This window comes from Loxodonta africana, chromosome 1 (assembly GCF_030014295.1).
Source record: "Loxodonta africana isolate mLoxAfr1 chromosome 1, mLoxAfr1.hap2, whole genome shotgun sequence".
Classification (NCBI taxonomy): domain Eukaryota; kingdom Metazoa; phylum Chordata; class Mammalia; order Proboscidea; family Elephantidae; genus Loxodonta; species Loxodonta africana.
This window is the reverse complement of record NC_087342.1, coordinates 454,855-480,433: the sequence shown is the minus strand read 5'-3', so window position 1 is coordinate 480,433 and position 25,579 is coordinate 454,855. Positions and strand designations below refer to the sequence as shown.

The window sequence follows — 25,579 nt, the reverse complement described above, 5'->3', positions numbered from 1 at the left end:
TAGAATAAAATGCATACACTGGTTTTGACTATGATAGAAAGCAGAATACAACCTTCTGCCTAAAATGAAGTAATTAGAAGCACCTGAAATTCTACTTAGAGTACCTCTTAAAATCAAGTTTGGCCATGGTTTGCCCCACTCCATATCCCCTGCCCCCTCTCCTCGCCCTCTGCTGATATTAAAGCTATAATGAAAAATCAACGTCCTTAATATTTTCTCAAGAAGCCCTGGTGACGAAACGGTTAAGTGCTTGGCTAACTGAAAGGTTGGTGGTTTGAACCTACTCAGCTGCTCTGTGGGAGAAATGCCAGGCCATCTGCTCTTGTAAAGATTACAGCCAAGAAAACCCTACGGGGCAGTTCTACTCTGTCACATGGGGTCGCTATGAGTTGGAGCCGACTTGACAACACCCAACAACAACATTTTCTCAAAGTATGAGCACAAAGTCAGGGCACAGTAAGTCAACACTAGCAGTCAATGTATCATCTCAAGAGTAGTTCAATGTACCATTGTAGGTATTCGGTGTGCCTCATTCTACAAGCCAACGCAGAATTAAATTTAATTGAATTTAATGCAGAATTAAAGCTCAGTTGCCTGTTTTCCAGGACTCAAGGCCTCTTTTCTAAGCTGTCTGTTTGTTTACAGTATAAATCATGATGCTGAAAAAGCAAAACACTGCCTGACTCATATAAATCTCTGGTAGTCACAAAAATGATGTCTCAACAAAAAATAAAGGGCAATTTTACCCACAATGCTGAAATTCTATAATTTTACAAATGACTTTTTGTGACATAATATACCACAAGTCCAAGTTCATGTCACTAGAATTAAGCATGGAATTACCTCTCTGGTATACGTGTAATTTCGGGGTATGTTAATATGTAACTAAAAGGCAAATTTAAGCAGAGCAATCTTTTTAGCCTTTATTGCTCTTTGTACTAGTTCTCAAACAATTGAGGATGCTTTTCCATAATACACATTCTAAACATTAGTCTCTTATTACCTGTTTTCCTAGTGTTTACCATAGTATTTTCCATCGTAATAAAGGGGGCAACCTTATTTTACGATAGCATGATTTTTTTTCCAAATAATCATTCCACAGAAAAGTGCCTCTTTCTTGTTCTCTCTTTTACACTAGGTCTTTCACCCTCATCTTCTACTACGGTTTTACGTTTTTGGGTTTTTTTTTTTGTTTTTTGGCTATTCACAGAATCTGACAGCACAATCAAATAAAGACCATTCATAATTTCTGACCGTGCTGCTTGGTTTCTGTGCTGGTGACCGCCAGCACCACTGGGTCAGTCCTGTGTGGACTAACTATAGGGAAAGATCACGGCCCCATGAGAATACTTGCCAAGAATGACGGCTCTGCAATAATGCCGTCTTTTTAATGTGGTCTATTTAATGAAACCATTCTCACTTTCCACCTTTGCAAATCTTTTTTTTTTTTTTAAACTGAGTGAGCGAATAAAAATAAAGTTTTTGGTAGCCAGTCTGTTTAAGTCTCCCAATCTGAACTTAGAAACCTTAGTAAACACAATCAAAACAGTCCCATTTTAGGTAATTGCCTGTACTAATTAAGACAGAGTAGAACTGCCCCATAGGGTTTCCAAGGAGCAGCTGGTAGATTTGAACTACTGACCTTTTGGTTAGCAGCCAAGCTCTTTAACCACTGTGCTACCAGGGCTCCTGTACTCATTTATCATTATTAAATGTGAGTTGGAAATGATTATTTGCAAGGATGTATATTTACTTTTAATTTTTGGAAGAGCAATCAAGGCAGGAAGCTGAAAATGGAGGAAGAAAAACATCAAGAATGGAAACCACATAAACTGTATTTATTTACTACAGATGGCTCAAAAATAGGGAAAAATAAAAAAGATCAAGCTATCAAGAGCTTACCACAGGAATGGTAGTATACTATTTATAAATTATAAATTTTGTAAATTTACATTTAGAAAATGTCAACTACTATTCGGGGTAGGGAAAGGAACGGGATGTTTTCAAAATAACTGCTCTGTACAAAGTGGGAAAGAAAAACAGGCTGCCCCCCTCAGATGACCACACCAGGAAAGCAAATGTTTGCATTTCGTGTCCTCTCTTTCCATGTTAATTTACTCCTTTTTTCATTATTATATGAGTTGTTGAGTTATCCACTCTTTCTTGTTTCAGTGTCCTGGTTGAGTGTCTTGTTTAAATACTGTATTTAATTGGTCAGGTTACTGTCATTGTGAATAACTGCTCAAAGTTCTAGGCTTTCTATTCTGAGAACATTTCCTCCTGGCACCACTGGCATGGCTCTGATATCCTCATTGGAGCACATGGTACTTGACCAATACCCTTCAATGCAAGAGGTGGTTTGATGCCCAACTGTACGATATACTCCCTAAAATAACTGAAGCAGGCAGTTGCAAAAGGATTATTAAGGGTTATTAACCACCCCATAATAGCTGTTTTTCAGAAAAGCCTACTCTTGCTACATATTTGTTACAACTTTTACAACACTTGAGCAAGATTGGTTGAATCCCCAGGTTTCTTGTCTTCTCCTGGCAGGAGGCCGAGGCGCAGGAACACTGGCTTCAAATCTACCTGCTATATGGCCTTCCTGGGGTGGCAGGAGCGGAGCTGTCACCATTTTTCCAGGGCCGTGTGCAGTAGTTTTAGAGCGGTGTGCAACAACCCGTTCACTGAAATTACATGCACTGTGCACATATCACAACACTGAAGATCCTCCTGTCACTGTTCATGCATGTGTATGTCACTCCCTATAAAAGGAACAAACCTGCCCTGGTTCAGGGAGCTGGCAGCCTTAGGTCACGAGGCCCTGCCTGCCTCCCAGTTTGCAGACTGGAAATAAACCTTTCTGTTCTTCCAACCCTGCATCTGGCTGACTTGAATTCGCTAGTCTGCTTGACAAGAACCTATTAGTTGACGGCTTCATAATCACATTGAATTAAAAAACAAAAGGAAAGCTGAATAGTGAGATGGTGCCTCTCTAACAGTGAATGAAGTGAAATGCTAGTCTTTCTACAATTAAATAAACTCACTCATCCTTATTCCGTATTATTAAATGATTCTCTCCTTAATTTTGGGTCATTTTTCATGTAACAAGCAGAAATGCAATTATTATGCTTGTTTCATTGTTTTTCCCAGGTCCTTCTTTGATAGGCTATACCCGGTAATACTGGTATTTCATAGAGTCCCTGGGTGGCACAGTTAAGCACCCAGAGGCACCTCAGAAGACAGGCCTGGCAATCTGCCTCCAAAAGGTCACAGCCTTGAAAGCCCTATGGAGTTCTACTCTGAAACACACGAGATCGACATGAGTTGGAATCAACTCCACGGCAATGAAGAACAGCAATATTGATATCTTACCCATTAATACCAAAATTACAAAGCATTGTACTCTATTACAAAATATAACATCTATTCTTTTCTTCTCTCACTTCCCCAACCTCTAGAAAAGTTCCTGTCTCTAATGCCTGATTAGACTTGGGTCTCTGACATTCTTTTCACTTGGGAAACACTATTTTTTTTTTTTTTTTACCCAAAGCTATGAGTCAAGACAGCAACAGGTTTGTTTGGTTCACCCAAAGCAAAATATACTTTGCTGATATTACTTTCCCTCCGTTTACCTGTTACTATTTGTTTTGTTCTGAGAAGGGAGCACATTGTACAAACTTTTGTAAAGAAAGAAATTACATACTGGTAATTTCATCCAAATTGTTTTAAAATCTATCACCCTTTTATTCAAGAAACAATCCCTCCATTTTGCAGGCTAGCAAATCAGGACCAAGAGAATTCTATGATCCTCTCCAGGCAGCGCCATTAGTTGTCGGGTCAAATCCATAGAACACAAGACTTCTTATTCCCAGCCTGCTGCCATCATTGCCAACACAGGTAAGTTTTTCTGATGGCAATTATCATACAGATAGTTTCTTTTGAGACACATAAGTGCTCAATTAACACTTATGCAATACTGGATACTTCCTGGGTGGAAATCAAAATGGTTCTCAGACAATTAGGATATATGGATCAAACACAGAAAAATACAGAAATTAAAAGGATGACCATTTTACGATATTCCAAATTTTTTACTCAGCCAACACTCATTGACCACTTATAATATGCCAGGATCCCTTCTGGGTCCAGAAACCAAATGATAATTTGGCATTGAGGAATTCGTAATTATTGAAGACAAATTGAAAATAATATAATCAGTGCTATATATACACACATATATATACACACACACGCACACACACGCACACATATATGTAGCAAAAGCTATGGTGACACAGAGGAAAGAGACCCAAGAGGCAGAAGCATTCATAAGACTACAATATAAGATTGAGCTTGGAGGATGAGGAGAATTTAGGCTAAGACGGAAGTAGGGGTGAGCCAAGGATAAAAGATAAAGGTATTATGCAATGCCAGGCACTATTGGTAATTATTGGTTAAATGAATAAACAAATGACCTCATGAATTGATGAACTGATTGAAGACAGTGGTATGCTGGTAAATCAGCTCTGTGACAGGAGGGTGGGGACCTGTTGTACAGTGTTTGCCAATCTACTTGGTGGTGGTGGTGTTTGAATCCACCAGCTGCTCCTTGGAAACCCTATGGGACAGTTCCACTTTGCCCTATAGGGTCGCTATGAATTGGAATCTACTCAACAGCAATGCGTTTGGTTTGGTTGTTGTTGTTGCTAGATGCTGATGCTCATAGTGACCCTATGTACAACAAAAGGAAACACTACCCAGTCTCGTGCCATCCTCACAATCATTGCTATGTTTGAACCCACTGTTGCAACCACTGTGTCAATCCATCTCATTGAGGGTCCTCCTCTTTTTCGCTGATGCTCTACTTTACCAAGCATGATGTCCTTCTCCAGGGATTGGTCCTTCCTGATAATATGTCCAAAGTCTGTGAGATGAAGTCTCGCCATCCTTGCTTCTAAGGAGCATTCTGGTTGTACTCCTTCCAAGACAGACTTGTTCATTCTTTTGACAGTCCATGGTATATTCAATATTCTTTGCCAGCACCACAATTCAAAGGCGTCAATTCTTCTTCAGTCTTCCTTATTCATTGTCCAACTTTCGCATGCATATGAGGTGACTGCAAACACCATGGCTTGGGTCAGGCACACCTTAGTCCTCAAAGTGATGTCTTTGCTTTTTAACACTTTAAAGAGGTCTTTTGCAGCAGATTTGCCCAATGTAATATGTCATTCGATTTCTTGACTGCTGCTTCTGTGGGCGTTGATTGTGGATCCAAGTATAATGAAATCCTTGACAACTTCTATCTTTTATCTGTTTATCATGATGTTGCTTATTGGTCCAGTTGTGAGGATTTTTTTTTTTCTTCATGTTAAGGCATAATTCATACTGAAGGCTGTACTCTTTGATCATCAGTAAGTGCTTCAAGTCCTCTTCACTTTTAGCAAGCAAGGTTCTGTCATCTGTATATCGAGGGTTCCTGAGTCTTCTTCCAATCCTGATTCCACATTCTTCTATATATAGTCCAGCTTCTCAGACTGAATAAATATGGCGAAAGGATACAACCCTGACGCACACTTTTCCTGATTTTAAGCCCTGCGTATCCCCTTGTCTTGTATGAACAACTGCCTCTTGGTCTATGTACAGGTTCCTCATGAGCACAATTAAGTGTTCTGGAATTCCCATTCTTCGCAATGTTATCCATAATTTGTTATAATCCACACAGTCAAGTGCCTTTGCATAGTCAATAAAACACAGGTAAACATCCTTCTGGTGTTCTCTGCTTTCAGCCGGGATCCACCTGAATCAGCAATGATATCCCTTGCTCTGCATCCTCGTCTGAATCTGGCTTGAATTTCTGGCAGCTCCCTGTCGATATACTGCTGCAGCTGTTTTTTAGTTATCTTCAGCAAGATTTTACTTGTGTGTGATATTAATGATATTGTTTGATAATTTCCACATTCTGTTGGATTGCCTTTCTCTTGAATGGGCACAAATATCTACTTGGTGTAAATATGGCTATAATGGCCAATTGCAAGCTACAACATGATATCACTGAGCACAGAGTTGGGAAGAGTTGCACACATTTGGGTCTGGCCGGGCCAACAAGCCAGCTTCAGCAGAGCACTCTGTAAATATTGGTGGAGTGACTAGGCATATAAAAGAATGAACGAATGAACAAACTACGTGATTCCAGGACTGGGACCAATATGGTCAAAGGTACAGAGATACGAAACCTTTTCGCCCTTTCAAATAACAAGAAGTCCTGTGAGGTGTGTCAGGGAGAGAGAAACAATGGGGAGCTGAGCTGGACCTGCAATACCTGGCTCTAAGGTCTGACTTTATTCGGTAGGTAATAGGGCACCATCAAGGCTTTTGAACAGGAGAAGTTCCATGACTAGATCTGCATTTTAGATGTTGCTTTTGCCTGTAATTCCACAGGGCTACCTTTGCTTCCCTCAAAGTATGAACACAAATGAGTGGTAAAATCCTTATAACAACTTTCATAAATGGAACAGCTAAAGCCTTCCTTTTAACAAAACATAAAGGTAAAAAATCCTTCCAGGTTCTGACTCTATAGTTGGAAATTATTTCTTTGTTTGATTGAAACCACTGCAAAGAAAAATCGGAGTCAACAGAGGCAAATCCATTTTGAAGCACCGTATAAATGTAAGCTCAAGTATAAAAAAATAGGGCAAAGGGAAAGAATGGATGGTATGGTGTCTGACTGGCTAGGTCAGACAGGATACAAACTACTCTCAAAGGGTCCATGGCATTAGACTTCCTTCTGTATTGTAGACTCTTCGGGCCCAGACACTTTGGGCTTGTACATATCCAATGTCCCAGTTTGATGACTTTAACTTTCGAAACCAGCAAGTGCTTTCCTAAACCAGAAAACTTACTCATGAAGAAATCTTACCTAGAGATATTGTCAGGGGAGCAGGCAGAGATGCTGGTCTCCATGCTGTCAGAGCTGTCTAGGCTCAAAGAATCAAAGGCCTGGTCCTTGTAGCTGTGATCTGGATAATGGAAACTATTCAAGTAGACATTTGATTCAGACGAGGTGCGGTTGTAAAATTCAGAAGATTTCTGCCTGTGTCCTTCATTCATCTGTTGGTGATTATACCCTAAGGAAAGAGCCATAAATATGTTAGTGTGTCTCATTTTTCAGTCCTAGAAACTTTTAAGTCTATAGACTCACACCAGCAGCCAAAACCATCTGCATATGACTCCAAGTGAAAGCTTGGTTTGTTTTGAAGCTGATAAGATCAAAGGAATAGCATGCCCAATGCAAGGGAGAGACTCCAAGAAGTGGTCTTGTGAGTGATCTTTTTTAGCAGTGGGCTCACTTGAGACTTGCCTATTACCATTCCTACATTTCCACACAACTGTGGATTATATATAGTAAGAAAAGCTAAAGCCCCCAAATCCTCAAAACATAGTTGGGTTCACGTGAAAGTAGAATGACTCCTAGTGACATGCAACACCAGGATTTGAGAGCTGTCACTTCTTCAGCGGTATTTGAGTCTAAGAAACAAGCAATCGGTCATAAAGCAATAGATGAATCTTCCAGGTGTAGGATTTCAGAACCTTGTATCTCATACCATCACTTACGCTTTGTAAAAAATTTTTATTTACTTATTTTTTGAGTTGTATGTACTTTATTTCATTTTAAAGGTGACGGCGTGGGCTATAAAGATATTCTGTAGTTTGGGGCTTCGTGGAAGTACCAAGTGTCATCCCCATGATTATCAAAGGTCTACTATACACTGAATTATACACGTGGAAATTGTCGGTGCTTGTTTTGTTGTGGATATTTTTGCCACAGTAATTTTAAAAGAAGTCTACTATAATAATGTATTAAACAATTTTCAATAAAACTTATAGAAAATGTGAAGTGATTAGTTTGTGTGTAGTCTGTAGACAGACAATAGTTATCCTTTTTCTAGCACTTACTAAGTACTAGGAATTCTGTTCCACATTCTATAAATATCCCAGTATGTTGTTTTCACTGTGTGTCACTGAGTCGATTCCAACTCACAGTGACCCTACAGGGCAGAGTAGAACTGCCCATAGGGTTTTCTTGGCTGTAATCTTTATGGAAGCAGACTGCCACATCTTTCTCCCATGGAGCAGCTGGTGGGTTCCAACTGCCGACCTTTTATTGCAGCCAAGCGCTTGACTGTGCCACCAGGGCTCCTTATATAGTCCCACGTTATTTATTATTCCATTTTACATGTGAGAAAAACAAGGCTCAGAAAGGTTAAGTAACTTGTCTAGGGTCACAGAGTTGGCAAGGGGTAGAACCTGTATTTGGACTCGGGTCTGGGCTGACTTGAAAGCTCGGACTTCTATGAAGTAGCTGTTGTCCTTGATCACAGATTGGGTTCTCTGGGAAGCAGAGACTGAAATGGAGTTGGGCATATACACTTTTAACCCGGTTAGAATCCAAACCGCACGTTTTTCATTTTTCTCATTGTCTTTTTTTTAAATTTACCTTCCTTTCCAATGACTTATTTAAAACATTTAGGATCAACAATCCTTCCAGTAGCTGTAGTCCTTTCTTCTTCCTCTACCTTAACAATCAGCCATCAGCTACTTAGTGATATTGACCATATGAAAAGGTGTCAACAGGTCCCACGGCAGAGTAAATAAGAGCTTGCTCCTTACCCTGCTACTCTGTCAGCTGGCACACTATGTCAGTGCCTTTACCTTGTACAGGTTACAGGTAGGCCTTAAGTTTCAGTGGGGTTCTGTTCCAATGGCGCTGCCATAAGTTGGTTCTGATCTAAGTCGAATACCTCATTTTCTTTTTTAGTTTTCATTATTATTGCCTTTTATTTTCAGTATCTTTATAAATCCAATCTTTATTTGTCTTTAGGCATTGGAAACATTACGTATAAACTTACAGATATGATGATATCAGCAAATTATGCACCGGAACACCGTATATAGTACATATTACTAACGGTAAGATGTACCAAAAACAAAACAAAAAACAGATGGTCGTAAGTACAGTTCATTGTAACTCAAATACTTATTAAGTGGGGGACTACCTGTACTTTTATTGCCATGGCTCACTCCCTGGTAGCCAATTTGGGAATTTTGCCTCTTTTCAGTTCTCTACCATATACTTATCAAGCAGGAACCATGCTGATTAAAAAATCCCCCAAACCAAAAACCAAACACATTGCCGTTGAGTTGATTCCGACTCATAACGACCCTACAGGACAGAGTAGAAATGCCCCATATGGTTTCCAAGGAGCGCCTGGTGGATTTGAACTGCTGACCTTTTGGTTAGCAGCCATAGCACTTAACCACTACGCCACCAGGGTTTCCACAAATCCCCCCGTTCACACACAAAAAAAACTTTCCTCTAGCTAGTACAATAGTTTACACTCTCTTCCCACCCTGATCAAGCTATTAAGAGTTTACGATTGGACCATCAGAATTTTGCCTCTTTTCCTGTGCTTTCCCTCTCTTTCAACAAGGCTGTTAATCAGTAAAGGAATGGCCAAAAAAGCAGGCAAGAGGAAGAGGAGTGACTCCGAAGAGCTTCCTCAGCTGTTCATTAAACAGTTCTATTTAAAAATGGAGACCACGTCAATGATGCTGTAAGAAAGCATTGTACTCCAGAAGTTTATAAACTGATTTTAGCTCCATGCAGAGCTTTCATGCCGTTAGTACTCAGAGCAGGGTTAGGTATCTGGGTGCAAATATGTTAAAGCCTTCATTTGGATTAAGGAATTTTTGGAAAAATAAATTTTCTTACTATAAGCTGTTACTATAAATTATAAACACATATTTTTTCTTATAAAGCCACATATTTTAGCTAAGGGAAGACACAAAACATAAAGACAGACCATGAGACCTGAGACAGGATATCATTAATCAACATCAAAGCATAAAAACAAAGCCAGTGCATTCATAAGCATGGCGCTTGTGGCTTTTATTTATTCATTTTTCATCAAGAAAGACCAAATAATCCATTATTCAAATATTTACCTTTGACACTTGAACTTTTGGAATTATTTATTGTTCCTTTTAAATTATTTCCAATTATTCATTATGAAAAGGTGGGGGGGGGCAAAAACAGAAATTATTTGAAAAGGTCACACCTGTATAATTTCTTATGCATTCAAAAACGGCATGTGACATAGAAAACTTTCAAATTGGCTCCAACTACATAGAAGACATTTCTTTGTTTTAGTTTGAAAAACAAACCACTGAAAGACAGCCAGGTAATTTGAAACACACGAGTCACACCCCTGGCAGTGCCACAACTTCTGTCTCCCCTCTGGTTTTCTACCATGAGAAAAAGTCAGTCCCTACAAGGCAACTAACACCTTCTTTGAAAAGCACAAAAGTGGGTGAGTATATATATATATATATATATATAATATATATATATATATTTTTTTTTTTAATTAAAGTACCTGATGTCCTGTCCCTCAAGATAGTAAAGAACAATTTCAATCAAGATATGTATATTTTTTCAGACTTGATGGTCTGACTGAGACTAGAAGGGCCCCAGAGGTCATGGTCCCCAGACCTGTTAGCCCAAGACAGGAACCATTCCTGAAGCCAACTCTTCAGACAGGGATTGGACTGATACTGAAAATGATACTGGTGAGGAGTGAGCTTCTTGGCTCAAGTAGACAAATGAAACTACGTGGGCAGCTCCTGTCTGGAGGGGAGATAAGAAAGCAGAGGGGGACAGGAGCTGGCTGAATGGATAAGGGGAATACAGTGTGGAGAGAAGGAGTGTGCTCTCTCTTTAAGGGGAGAGCAGCTAGGAGTACATAGCAAGGTGTATATAAGTTTTTGTATGAAAGACTGACTTGATTTGTAAACTTTCACCTAAAGCACAATAAAAATATGTATAATTTTTTTTTTCAAAACATACCACAGAATAAGAGAATGAACATACAACCTTCAGGCAAGGTAGACAGCGAACTAGAATAACTCAAGCTTTTTCAGACGTGGGCCCAAGGGGCAGCCATGTTACAATGTGTACTAAGGACGGAGAACATAAATTCCCCAAGCCAATTCACTATTTGTTGAGGTCTGACTCTATAGCTGAGAGCCTTTCAGTCCTTCCCAAGGTAGGATGAGCACCTTATATTTTCCTGGCAACTTAAATGAAAAAGTCCACTAATGAACATATCTTTCCCAACACAGAATGTTTGTTTCCTATGGATCCAATGTGAGTGGGAATGTTCTCCTCATGGAGCAATTTTATTTCTAAATGTGACTGACACTCTACTTGGTCACGATGAACCCAGCTGACACCTGGCTTATCCTTCTCTCTGCTGAACGATTCCAAGAAATGGTCTGTCTCTGCAATCGTAAGTAAGGGTATGGAATTCTCCCCTGTGGCCCTGGAATTGCTCCAATGTAATTCTGAAGAGCTGGTTTTGGGATTCAGGCCCGGCCTGGCCAACCAAAGGCATAGGTACTTCTGATAGAGGAAACACCATAGAGGAACAAAGGATCGAAACAGGGTATCCCTGTAAGGAGGCCCAAGAAGAACTTTGGAGCAGTGAAAAACCAGAGCAACTATAAGCTGGTCCTTCAGCCTCCACTCAAATGGAAGCTTTATGGGGGAAGGAGCCACGTATGTCCTGTTATGGTATTCATGTTATTTAGCATATGAATGTCACTCAATAAAGAATCATTGAATGAATTCATATTCTCATCTGTCGATTCTACATTAATGGCTAAAGAAGGAAGTGAAATGGTCTACTATTAGAGGTGGGGCAAAGTAAGTGGACTGGAAAAAACGAGACTTTCCCAACCCTTGAGGACACTTGTTTTTATTTATTTGTTTGTTTTAAATAAAAATTAAACAAGCATAACATTAAGCAGCAGAAAAGGAACAAAAAAGTAAAAAAGCAAAACCCACTTCCATTGAGTTGATTCCAACTCATAGTGACCCTATAGGACACAGTAGAACTGCCCCATAGGATTTCCAAGGCTGTAAATCTTTACAGAAGCAGACTGCTACATCCTTCTCCTGAGGAGTGGCTGGTGCGTTCGAACTGCTGACCTTTCGGCTAGCAGCCACTGCACAGCCAGGGCTCCTTAAAAAGTAAAAAGCGTCTTGTAAATGTGCTAATTACTTACTAACCAGACAGAAATAGCTGTTTGTAAGGGTAGTTTATAAGGTATATAAAATGAGACTTAATACCTGGGGCTGTCACTAAGCACAGCACATGTAAGGAACCCAAACCAATCTAGCTCTTTGCTGCACTGAATGAGGTCATCCTGGAGAGTCAACAGATTGGATATGCAAGACCCACTGATTTATTTATTTATTTTTATTGCCAGGGTCTATGAATTCTAACTGGACTCAAAAAGTCCTTTCTGAGTTAGCTATTGCAAGGTGCATAGACTCTTGCCAATATTTTCCAAATTTGTGTTCTATACTTTTTTAGGGTTACCTGGGGCTTAATATAGGCTTAAATTGACTTAAAATGTAGCCTCATTTAAGAGAACAAAACTAGCCTGTATTTCTGACAATTCGGCCTATCATAACTCACCTGCTGAGAAATTCATTCTTCCTAATGACAGTCCACAGGCAGGAGATGAAGGGATAAGACAAGTCAGGAATGAAGGAAGAGAATGACAGACAGAGGAAAAGAAAAAAGATATAAGATCAAAAAGTATGACAAAGGGACAAGAAAAATACACACTTCCAACATGCTAATTGTTGACAGTGTTAGTAACAATACCAGCAGATTAAAACCAAAAAAAAAAAAACCAAACCCGTTGCCATCAAGTCAATTTCAACTCTTATCGACTCTAAAGGACAGAGTAGAACTGCCCCATAGGGTTTCCAAGGATCGCCTGGTGGATTCGAACTGCTGACCTTTTGGTCAGCTGTTGTAGCTGTTAACCACTACGCCACCAGGTTTTCCAACCAGCAGATTAACAAGGCACAATATTCACATTTTTAGGTTAAATCTGAATTTACAGAGAACTTAAGAAGTTAAAAAAAAAATGAGCTTATAATTCATAATTCATGCATAGTCAAAAAAGATCTGTTACCAAAAAAAAAAAAAAAAGATCGTTCACACATATCTGACTGCCAAAAAAAAAGGAGAATAAAAGCAAGATTATAAAACAATTCTTTTCCGAAACAGACAGTAACAAATAGTTTTGAGGAGCTAAAGTTTGTAAAAAGCCATTCAACTGTTTGAAGCACAGCCCATCAAACATTATCAGAAGTCTTCTAACACTCTACTTCTCTACCGCCTTGCTGCAGAAACAACCATCTTCCTTATTCAAGTCAGTCACTGAAGCTGTTCTTCACTCTCTCCACTCAGCCTTTCTTATAAAATAGACTTAAAAGAATAAGTAGGAATGTCCTAAATCCTTCCCACTCTCCAACCATAGCCCGCCTTGTTTTATCCCTGGCCTTTATAAAGGAGATGCATCATGTTTTACACTGAGGCTACATATACCACAACGTCCAGTCTTTTCTGTATGCAGACCCTGAGTCTAGCAGAACCATGCTTCCCCAGCAGTCATGCTTCCTGTAGGATCTGACCTTGTGATAATATAAACACCAAAACAAAGAGGCCACGCAGCTGCCTGTGAATGAACGGCAGCTGCGTCCAGCATTTTGTTTCTAGTGAACGTGCAACAAGTTTTTTCTTTATTGTGTGAAAGGAATAATAAATTAAACTAAAAATCCACCACTGGACAGTTTGACATGTGATCACTCTTTAAAGATGGCTGACAATGACCTTTCAATATTTGCTGGAAACAGAAACAGCACACAGGGAGGTTGTCATACCTTTCTTGGATTTTCCTGCATTTAACAGAAGACAAAAGAACAAAGATTTCATTCATTCTGAAGCTTACAAAGGAATAGGTCACGAGTTGTACGAAAGCCAACAACCAATACGACCTCAGGAGTGGACTTCCTGGGCTCTCTGCTTTGACTCTACTTTCAAAGACCTTTGTATGCACGATTCATGTCCAGTCCTATTAAAACAGTGCTGAATGAGGAAGGCTTATACTTACACTGTCATCCTCGATGCTTCCATTATGAATAGCAGCAAAAAAACATTTTATGTTAATAGTGTAAGTTAAGGAAAAAAAAAGAAAGATAAGGTATACTAAATTCAAACTAACGAAAATGCGCTAGGTCCAATTTTTTTAAACCATAGGATTTTACTTGCATGTGTTATTTCAGTGAAGCCAGCAAATGCTATTTAAATAATTCTAAACGAAATTATGGCTCATTCCTTCTGGTCCTTGTGGGCCACCTGTACGGGCTTAGTAGAAAATCCTACTGATTCTATAGTCAGCCATGGCTCTAAACCCTACAGTCCCCAACCCTTCTCCTCTGAGTGGAGGAGCCAAGGGAGATCTCAACACATCTGCTTGGATCAACACACACTTGATGTTTCTCTGTTTCCTCAGAAGATGTCTCATGAACACCACACAAAGCTCTTTAAGACAAATGCTACTTTAGAGCTGCGTCAGAGAAAGACTGACGCTGCATTCTTTCTGTGTACAAAAGTCCTATCAGTGAAGAACTAAAACACAAACATTAGATAAAAGCAGATTTTGCAGAGGGTACATTTTAATGTGACCTAACGGAATTGGTTCATTTTTCGTCTCTGAACCTTGCATGGGATTCCCATTGTTTCAGGGGAAAAGAGAGATCAGAATAATGGAGATCAAACATCCCTTCAGTTTAACCATATTCTCACAAGAGTCGTCTTACACCTTGATATCAACAGCTCTTGATTTTTAAGAAACTACCTTCAACGTTTGTTGCTGGTGTCATTGCTATCAAGTTGATTCTGACTCATAGCGACCCTTTAGGACAGAGTAGAACTGTCCCACAGGGTTTCCAAGGCTATAAATCTTTTATGGAAGTAGGCTGCCACTTCTTTGAACAGTGTCTAATAATCTGAGATCATACTCCATTTCCCAAGTTCTTGATCTTTCTGTAAACCACTGTTACACAAAGCACATGAATATGCTGAATGGCCTTTGTTGACATTGTGGCCAATCCAAGCTTTGCTGCCTTGAGCCAGGGGCAAAAATACATTTAAAAAGAAGTCTATTATTACTAAAGAAAAATGCTTCAACTAAAAATAGACTTGACCCACAAGTAAACAGTGATAAATGAGAGCCAAAGTACAAAGACTCATTTCTCCCCATTATTTATGCATCATAAAAGCAGAAATATTTTAACTCATTAAGAAATTATGATAAAGAAAATAAAAAGAAGTGCAATTAAACATACCTGATTCAAGTGTTTATACTGTAAACCTCTATTGTATAGTGTAAGGAGCCCTGGTGGCGCAGTGGTTAAGAGCTTGGCTGCTAACCAAATGGTCGGCAGTTTGAATCCACCAGCTGCTCTTTGGAAACCCTATGGGGCAGCTCTATTCTGTCCTATAGGGTCACTATGAGTCAGAATTGACACCATGGCAATGGGTTTAGTTTACACATTTTAAATCTCTTATAAATACTAGTTTTTATTTAACTCTCAAATCGCTTCTACTAACGATTATAAAACCTCATTTCAGTGGTGTGTATGTGTGTTTACACACATATACCAAAAAAAAAAAAAAAAAAAAAAAAACCATTGCTGTTGAGTTGATTTCAGCTCAGAGTGACCCTATGGAACAGAATAGAACTGCCTGATAAGGTTTCCAAGGTGGATTTGACCTGCTGACCTTTCGGTTAGCAGCCAGCCAAGCTACTAACCACCGCATCACCAGGGCTCACTCTCTTTCTCTTTATATATATATATATACACACACATACACTTACACATACATACATATTATCACATATACGTATTCCTGTGGTTGTTAGCTGCCATTGCATCAGTACCCAACTCATGGAGACCCCATGCATTATGGAGTAGAACTGTTCCGTAGGGTTTTCTTGGCTGTAATCTTTACAGAAACATATAGACAAAAAATTATATATATACAAAAATGGAGCCCTGGTGGCACAGTGGTTAAGCACTTGGCTGCTAACCAAAAAGTCGGCAGTTAGAACCCACTAGCCACTCTACAGGAGAAAGATGTGACAATCTGCTCTCGTAAAGGTTATAGCCTTGGAAATCCTATGGGCAGTTCTACTTCTTCCTGTAGGGTCGCTGTGAATCAGAATCCACTTCATGGCACGCAACAACAATTTATACAAAATTATATATACGTATACACATTACAGACACAATGGGAAACCAGTGGTTACCCCCTGGCACCATTAGCAGACAGGCTGAGCAGCCAGAATTGAATTCCAATGTGCTCGGAGAGGGAAGCGTTTCAGTTCTACCAGTGCATGGATGTATCTGGATGCTAGGTGTCCCATTACATCCTGGGCATACCTCCATCAGTGCACTGAGCACGTTTTATTGAAATCTCGTTTATGTGTCTTTCTTCCTTACTAGACTATAAGCATTTCAAGGGCAAGGATCATGATATTCATTTGCATTCTTGGTAATTAGCACCATGCCTACTCAAAAGTTAGGGACGATATAAATTATCAAACTGAACTACTATGTGAACACAATAAATCTAACCCTCCCAAGGGAATAAGGCAGTTTACCTCTATAAATTACTAAAAAAACTTCTAGCCCTAAAAGACCATCTTAGAACTCCATTATAAATGCAATGTATTATTACAAAGAAATAAAATATATTAAGAGTCTAAGTCTACTTGATCCTAACAACCACATAGCACAAAAGCTCAAACACACAATGAAACGCCGAAGTGAATTCTGAGCCACTAGGGCTCCATTTACCGTAGCAGGTCAATGGCTCTTTAGCACATGGATTAATAGAGTGGAGACTTGCATGCTGCTATCATGATGAACAGGCTTCAGTGAAGCTTACAGACTAAGACGTACAAGGAATTATGATCCACTTCCAAAAATTGGCCAGCGAAACTATATGGATCACAACAGTCCTATCTCACTGTGCATGGGGTTGCCATGAGTTGGGGTCGACCCTACAGCAGCCATCAGCTAACAATGTAACAGCTAACTCTAACAGCTAGCAATGCAGTGGCTCACCCACAAACTGAGTGAACAATCTTAGACCTGGTAATCTCTCTGGAGCTCAGTAGTTTCTCTTTCTTTCTACCAATCAAATGGGAAAGTTAGGAATTCTCTAGGGTCTTTCTGGTTTGAAAGTTCTAATTAATTGATAACATACAAGGCGTGTGTTTGAAGTGCATTAACTCTATGCATATATAGCAAAGTTACCTCAGTACAACAGTAAGGGTCTCTCTCAGTCTCTGTTTCTCTCTCTCCCCCCTTCCCCAAAGGAGACACAGTAAGAGCAGAAATTTGGACTTTGGTTGATCTCCTCTGTAACCATCCCCAACCCTGCCGTCTCTGTCACTCCATGAGAAATTCAAATGCTTAACAAATGACCATGACATGTGATTTAAAAGGTACGTACCTCTGAGTATCCTCCGAGACTCAGAGTCTTTGGTCACAGTGGCCAGTGAGGGAGGGAGCACACTACCACAGCTGTTGCTCTGTCCCAGGGGTAGATGAGCCTGTGAGAACAGGGAGACAATGCGTCAGGCAGACTGCAGGCCAAATGGTCCTTCAGCAAGTGGCCACATTCCTGTGTCCACTGCTCCAGTCTAAGTGTAGAGAGCAGAGGAGGTAGGTCCTCGTGCCCTATTTTCTTGATTCTCAATGGTAAAGGCCAGTCGCTGTATCTCCCTAGAGCTTCACGCAGTCTGTACATCACAGCAGTTCTGCTAGTGGCAAGGATTCCAAAAGTGAAGGAAGTTGGGCAAATGACTGAGAACTCTTCATGCATAAGGAGCAGAGGGCAGATACAGGGACGGGAATGCACGCACATCATGCAAAAGAACAGGAAAGAGCTACGCTTGTCACGAGGGCACCAATTTCCATTACCCCCATTTATCTGTTGCTGTTGTTAGGTGCCATTGAGTCATAGCGACCCTTTGGACAACAGAATGAAACACTGCCCGGTCCTGCGCCATCCTCACAATCGTTATGCTTGAGCCCATCGTCGCAGACACTGCGTCGATCCATCTCATTGAGGGTCTTCCTCCTTTTTGCTGACCCTCTACTTTACCAAGCATGATGGCCCATTTATCTGGCACACTGAAAACTGGAGAAACCTATCACTATCCCAGCAGCTTCAGTACTCTTAGAAATAGCCAAATCCTTTATGTAAATAAAAATATAATTGCAACACCAATTTATAAAAAAAAGATTAAAACAAAGTTCCTCTGATTAAAGGCAGATGAAGGCCCAAATCTAGTTAGAACCTTCTCACCTCCTCCATCTTCCTGCAATGGCCCCTCGGACACGTCACCACAACAAGAGTGAGCACGGCTCAGGCGTCAGCCCGTGTAGGACCACATCCCAGATCCACCACTTCCCAACTGAGAGCACCTGGGCTAGTCGCTTACCTTCTTTGCACTTGGGTTTATCCACACATAAAATGGGGTAATAGTACCTGCACTGCATAGCGTTGATGGTTTTTAAAATGTGACAATCCACATAAAGGGCTTAGCCCAGTGCCAGAGACATAAACATGACTCAACAGATATTTGTTGCTGCTATTCCTGGATCCCAGAGCCTATACCTTATGTTATTTCCAGATCTCGGATGCAGCCCTGGGAATCTGACATGTACGTGGATGCCACCCACCATCTGTGTTGCGGTGGTAGAAAAAACCCAGGACCAAGTTCTTTGGCCCCAGAGTATACAATGGCAAATGTCCTCTGAATAAGATAGAAAATGCAATTTAGTTAGGACTCCTTCAGAGCAGGCAAATCTGATCTATTATATAGCATTTTTCCATCTTAAGGGCCTCTGCAACCCAGCCGACATAAGGACCAGGAGATCCCGTGCCCATCCCCACGTCCTACCTTTGGGGCGGTACTTCTTCCCATAGTAGCACTGCTGAAATGGGGTGACACGGAAGCTGTAGTTTTCTTCCGAGGCAAAGTGTCACTCAGATAGAGGCCTTCTTTATGCTGTTTCCTCCTCTCTTCCAGGCTTCTAAAGTGCTTTAAACGCAAATGTAAAGCAAAACAGCAAACTTGACTAATTGAAAGAGATCACTCATGAGATTAAGAATTATGCATTTACAAGGAAGTTTTGGAATTTTCACACAGAATTTATTATCATTATTAAATTTATATCTGTACTAATAGACTTGGGATAGCACTTGATAAGATACATAGAGACTGGAAGAACTTATTACTGAACCTAGAAAAAAAAAAAGAATCTGCCTTTTACTTTGATGGCGCCTGCTGCCTTGGGGCGTCAGGATAATTTATAAATTATTCTGACAGCCGCCATGTGGATGGCAGATGGCCAGTGGACAAAGCAAGTAAGCAGTTTCTCCCCTTGTCTGTCTGGACAGCTCTGTGTGATGGCACAGATCCAAGTGTGAGGAGAATAAGAAAGGGAGAAGGAGACAGAAGGAGCGAGAAAACAGGAAACCTGCCCGAAAGTTGTAATAATATTTCAGTCATATAAACACACCCCAAATCTACAGGGTTCCCATTAGACATCTTTCTGGGTTATTTGTTTATTTAAACAGACCTTGGCCAAGGAACTCCTATATTAATCCTTCACATTTAAAAATCCACCTCTGGAATATTGCATTTTTTCAGACTGCTAAGACAAGATTTTGTCAACTTGAATTTATTCAAAATTTTCTTGGCTTCACCTCACCACCCAGAGGAAAATCCCAGTCTTCGTGGTAAGGTAATTTCCTAATTAAAAGTTCTTCAGGTTTGATAATTTTTATACTAAGGTTAAAAAAAAAAACTAAGTTTAGGCGTTTGAAATACATTTAAAGAAAAATGCAAATATTAGCTACCGAATTTATGAACAAGCTTCAAACTTGCCTGTCATGAAAAAATCTGCATTCTAACTTTATGATTACCTAGTCATGCTAGTTAATATTTATTAATATTTGTACTAGCTAACATACATTAGGAAACCCTGGAGGGGGGGTAGTGCTTAAGTGCTATGGCAGCTAACCAAAAGGTTGGCAGTTCCAATCCACCAGGTGTTCCTTGGAAACTCTATGGGGCAGTTCTACCCTGTCCAGTAGGGTCACTATGAGTCAGATTCGACTCAATGGCAATGGGTTTGATTTTTTTGGTTTTGATGACACATATTAATACATTGTAAAAATATTAATCATATTTATTGATATTAGTAAGAGCTTACTATGTGCCAGGTATGATATTAATAGCTTAATATATATTATTTTATTCAATTCTCATGATAATCCCCTGATAATTATTATCCCTGTTTTACATATGAAGACTCTGGGGTGCAGAGTGGTTAAAAAAAACTTGCCCAAGATCATGCAGCTAGAAAGTGGCAGAGCTATCATTTGAGCCCAAGTAGTTCACTCTACGATAATAACACTTTGCTGTTTGGATGATTAATGCTCATTTTAGTTAGAAAAATAGCATCGGGGCTCTTCAACCTTGCTCTCACTGTGGCCAAGTGTCACGAATTCCAAAAGTCAAAACTTCCTAGTTTTCCATAATAGGTAGCTTAATACAATAGGAAGGAAATCCCATTGAAAACATAGGTGAACTGATATGGGGCGGGGGGGGGGGGGCGGGAATAGGCGGATTTGAAAACTGTTTTGTTACTAAAGAAGTCTTTTACCCTGAATGCAGCTGAGAGATAAACGTAACATCAAAATGGAAAATGTTTAGTTTTTTCATTCTCCTTGCTTGCTGTTGTTGTTGTTGTTAGCTGCCATCAAGTTGGTTCTAACTCATAGTGATCCTACACACAACAGAGTGAAAACACTGCCCAGTCCTGTGCCACCCTCACAATCAGTTATGCTTGAGCTCATTGTCGCAGCCACTGTGTCAGTCCACCTCGTTGAGGGTCTTCCTCTTTTCCGCTGACCCTGTACTCTGCCAAGCATGATGTCCTTCTCCAGGGACTGATCCCTCCTGACAACATGTCCAAAGTATGTAAGACACAGTCTCGCCATCCTTGCCTCTAAGGCGCATTCTGGCCTCACTTCTTCCAAGACAGATTTGTTCGTTCTTTTGGCAGTCCATGGTATATTCAATATTCTTCACCAACACCACAATTGAAAGGCTTCAATTCTTCTTCAGTCTTCCTTATTCATTGTCCAGCTTTCACATGCATATGATGCGATTGAAAATACTATGGCTTGGGTCAGGCACACCTTAGTCTTCAAGGTGACATCTTTGCTCTTCAACACTTTAAAGAGGTCCTTTGCAGCAGATTTACCCAATGCACTGCGTCTTTTGATTTCTTGACTGCTGATTCCATGGCTGTTGATTGTGAATTCAAGTAAAATGAAATCTTTGACAACTTCAATCTTTTCTCCGTTTATCATGATGCTACTCACTGGTCCAGTTGTGACGATTTTTGTTTTATGTTGAGGTGCAATCTGTACTGATGGCTGTGGTCTTTGATCTTCATTAGTAAGTGCTTCAAGTCCTCTTCACTTTCAGCAAGCAAGGTTGTGTCATCTGCATAACGCAGGTTGTTAATGAGTCTTCCTCCAATCCTGATGCCCCAATCTTCTTCATATAGTCCAGCTTCTCGGATTATTTACTCAACATACAGATTAAATAGGTATGGTGAAATAATACAACCCTGACACACACCTTTCCTGACTTTAAACCAATCAGTATCCCCTTGTTCTGTCCAATCAACCGCCTTTTCATCTATGTAAAGGTTCCTCATGAGCACAATTAAGTGTTCTGGAATCTCCACTCTTCTCAATGGTATCCATAATTTGTTATGATTCACACAGTCGAATGTCTTTGCATAGTCAATAAAACACAGGTAAACATCTTTCTGGTATGCTCTGCTTTCAGCCAGGATCCATCTGACATCAGCAATGATACCCCTGGTTCCACGTCCTCTTCTGAAACTGGCCTGAATTTCTGGCAGTTCCCTGTCAATATACTGCTGCAGCCGTTTTTGAAGGATCTTCAGCAAGATTTTGCTTGCGTGTGATATTAATGATATTCTTCTATAATTTCCACATTCGATTGGACCACCTTTCTTGGGAATAGGCATAAATATGGATCTCTTCCAGTCAGTTGACCAGGAAGCTGTCTTCCATATTTCTTGGCATAGATGAGTGAGCACCTCCAGCGCTGCATCTGTTTGTTGAAACATCTCGATTGATAGTCCATCAATTCCTGGAGCTTTGTTTTTCACCGATGCCTTCAGAGCAGCTTGGACTTCTTCCTTCAGTACCACCAGTTCCTAATCATATCCTACCTCTTGAAATGGCTGAACATCAACTAATTCAATTAGTCAACGTTCTCCTTGCTATTCCCTTGTATATCTCACTTATTTGGCCCACTTTTCACCAATTCCCTTTTAAATTCACCACAGGTAGTGGTAACCTGAAATTTTTGGGGGGAGACAGTCTTTTTAACAGAAGGTGATAGGTAGTAAAGGGTGTTTGTTATTGTTGTTAGTTGCCCTCCAGGACTGGCTTCAGCTAACCTGTGGATCCAGTGACCACGTTTCCTTAGGATTTTCTGGGACCATAATCAAATTTGTATAGGAACTGAAAAGGAGGATTGAAAAAATTTTTTTGAATACCCAATCATTAATATGCTTTGAGTGCACTAAATGGAGGGTAACATTCAGAATAATAAGCTATTTATTTAAAAAGCTGGTTAATAAAAACTGTTCCTCTTGAAACATTATGCTAAGTGAAAAGAACCAGACACAAATGGACAAATATTATAGGATCCCTCTTAAAAGGAATATCTAGAACAGGCATATGTATACAGACTAAAGTTTATTAATGGTTGCCAGGGATGGGTGGGGCAGAAAAATGAGGGAGTGCTGCTTACGGGGCACTGGGTTTCTTTTAAGGGCAAGAGAAAAACGTGGAAATGGGTAGTGATGGTGGTTGTACAATACGGTGAATATAATTAGGGCCACCAAATTATACATGTAAAAATGGTTGAAATGGTAAATATTTTGTTATGTATATTTTACCACAATAAACCAGTAATAATTAAAACAACAACCATTGTTCTATGGCTCAAATGTGCACTTGTAATTTAACCTTGGACGAGCTACTTAACTATGCTGAGCCTCAGTCCACTGAATGTCAACGTGGAGATAAATCGTATTTCATGAGACTCTTCTTGGGATAAAATGAGACATTTGTAAAATGTTTAGCCAATTCTGACACATAGCAGGGGAACAATGTCTAAGAAGTTAATACTTTTATTTTGTCTGGACAAAGCAACTTCTGATACTATGGATTTTCTAGAAATAATTATTATTGTTTGAAAATGCCTGGGATAACCTGAAGTACTTTGGTTGAATGGGAACTAAAGTCTGAGGATGTGAAACTCGTTCAAACCTACAAAAAGAAGGGAGAGGACAACCAAGGTCTCAAAACTGTATCGCAATCCCAACATCCTTAGAGGACCGCTGGTAGCACAGTAGTTAAGAGCTCAGCTGCTACCCAAAAGATCGGCTATAAGTTGGAAATGACTCAACAGCAATGGCTCGTTTTGGTTTTGGAACACTCTTAGAAAAAAAAAAACTCGTTGCTGTCGAGTCAATTCTGACTGATACCCTATAGGATAGAGTAGAACTGCCCCATAGGGTTTCCAAGAAGCGCCTGGCGGAGTCGAACTGCCGACCTTTTGTTCGGCAGCTGTAGCCCTTAACTACTACGTCACCAGGGTTTCCGGAACATTCTTAGGACATACTAAATGTCAAAAAAAAAAAAAAAGGAAAGAAGCATGCAACTTGCCTTTAAAAAAAGAAAAAAACCCTGTTGAAGAAAAGACTCTACCCAAGTAACTCTGCTGTCAAGGTGAAATTCCCAAATGCTACACACCAGTTCCTGGTTACCTGTCGCTCTGGCTGCTGCTGCCTTCTGTGTTTCTTAGCTGGCAGAGGAGGAGGTGTATCATTTAAAGGAAAAGGCTCAAGAGACGTAGCCACGGCTTCAGGCCAAGGGACTGACGGAGGCTGAGTGACAGGACGAGAGGAAAGGGTGGAAGGAAACAGAAATCCAGAACAGAGAGGTGATCTTTGCTTTATAGGAGAGAGAAAAAGTATAGATGTGTCCATATGAAACAAAAGAATAAAAGCAACAAAGAAGTGACAGCAATAATCTGTTTGTTTTCTATAGTAGCTTTTAATTCAGCCTCTTGTTAAAAATGCCCCACTGCATGTAACCTGTACTGTAGAAAATATTTTAATTATCATTATTTGCCATGCCCTACTATGTTTAAAAAAAGCATAGCATTAAAAAGAAAAATCCACCTAAGACCTTCTCTTAGGCCGAGACAGGAACCATTCCCAAAGCCAACACTTCAGACAAGGATTGAGATAGAAAATGATACTGGTGAAGAGTGAGCTTCTTGGATCAAGTAGACACATGAGACTATGTGGGCAGCTCCTGTCTGGAGGGGAGGTGAGAAGGCAGAGGGGGGCAGAAGCTTGCTGAATGGTCACAGGGAATACAGGGTGGAGAGAAGGAGTGTGCTGTCTCAGTAGGGGGAGAGCAACTAGGAGTACACAGCAAGGTGTATATAAATTTGTATATGAGAGACTGACTTGATTTGTAAACTTTCACTTAAATCACAATAAAAATCAAAAAGAAAAATCCACACAGCAAAGCAAAATAGAAAATAAAATCAAACTGGGAAGATGAATCAGATCAGGAATTTTACCAAGGCTTTGCACGAGTCCCAGGAATCTTAGGTCGCGTTCGAGTGCTGAGGTATTGGATTTATTTCTTTGGACTTACATCTCCTAGTGCTCTCAGTTTCATCTCTGCTCTTTATCATACACGTCAGGGTTCCTGGTATTTTAACTAGTACAGCAGTATTTCCAAATTGGTATGTCTTACAAACTCCATCACTCTGCCCTCTGGGCAAACAGACATATAATGTCACACGCGCCCTCATTTTCAGTTCACTGTGGGCTACTTTCTGAGATGAGGAAAAGCAGCGAATGAATGAAATGTCACGCCAACACACCTCTTTATTCTGTGGCTGGCTCACCAGCACAGCTGTGGCAGGCTCAGTGGCAACAGCGTCAGCATCAGCGGGGAACTGAGTGGAAGGGGACAGAAGCGTGGAATTGGCACATGGCTCGTTAATTTCATTGACACTGATATAGCCCTAAAAGGAGGAATTGAGAAGTTAGACACAAAGAAAGCCAAAGCTGAGGCATGCGAGAGTATTAACGTTCCCAACACAACGGAGTTAGCGTGGAGCGGCACAGCCAGGTGTCTGCGATATTATCAGATGCTTCATTACAGGGATAATCAGCAATGGATTTAAAGTGCAAAATCTTGAAAAGTGGCATTCCAAACATTCAAAATAATTTGTTTTATGAAATCACTACGACTACATTATAAATAACCCAACACCTCCCATTTTAAAATATCCAGGGGTATCAGCATTCATTCCGTTCGCTGAATGAGCGTATCCTTACAGACACAGTTAAATAATCACACGCACAAAATCCGAGACGTAACATTCACAACGTAATCACTCACTCCCTCATATAAAAGTCTTTTTCGCAAAT

General features: G+C 40.2%; 1 protein-coding gene across 7 annotated transcripts in view; it reads right to left on the bottom strand.

Annotated features, from left to right (window-relative positions):
• Window positions 1-25,579, bottom strand: part of PHLDB2 (pleckstrin homology like domain family B member 2) — a 333,831-nt gene that overhangs the window by 25,822 nt on the left and 282,430 nt on the right. For 5 of the 7 annotated variants that reach the window (XM_064289130.1, XM_064287433.1, XM_023551838.2 and 2 more), the window contains 4 exons: window positions 25,027-25,170; window positions 18,901-19,041; window positions 17,445-17,544; window positions 6,920-7,127 (listed from right to left, as the gene is read on the bottom strand). In XM_064289130.1, the coding sequence (XP_064145200.1) occupies window positions 6,920-7,127; window positions 17,445-17,544; window positions 18,901-19,041; window positions 25,027-25,170 (593 nt within the window). The remainder of the gene's footprint in view (window positions 1-6,919; window positions 7,128-17,444; window positions 17,545-18,900; window positions 19,042-25,026; window positions 25,171-25,579) is intronic. The other 2 variants (XM_023551839.2, XM_064289340.1) reach the window with 2 other exon arrangements.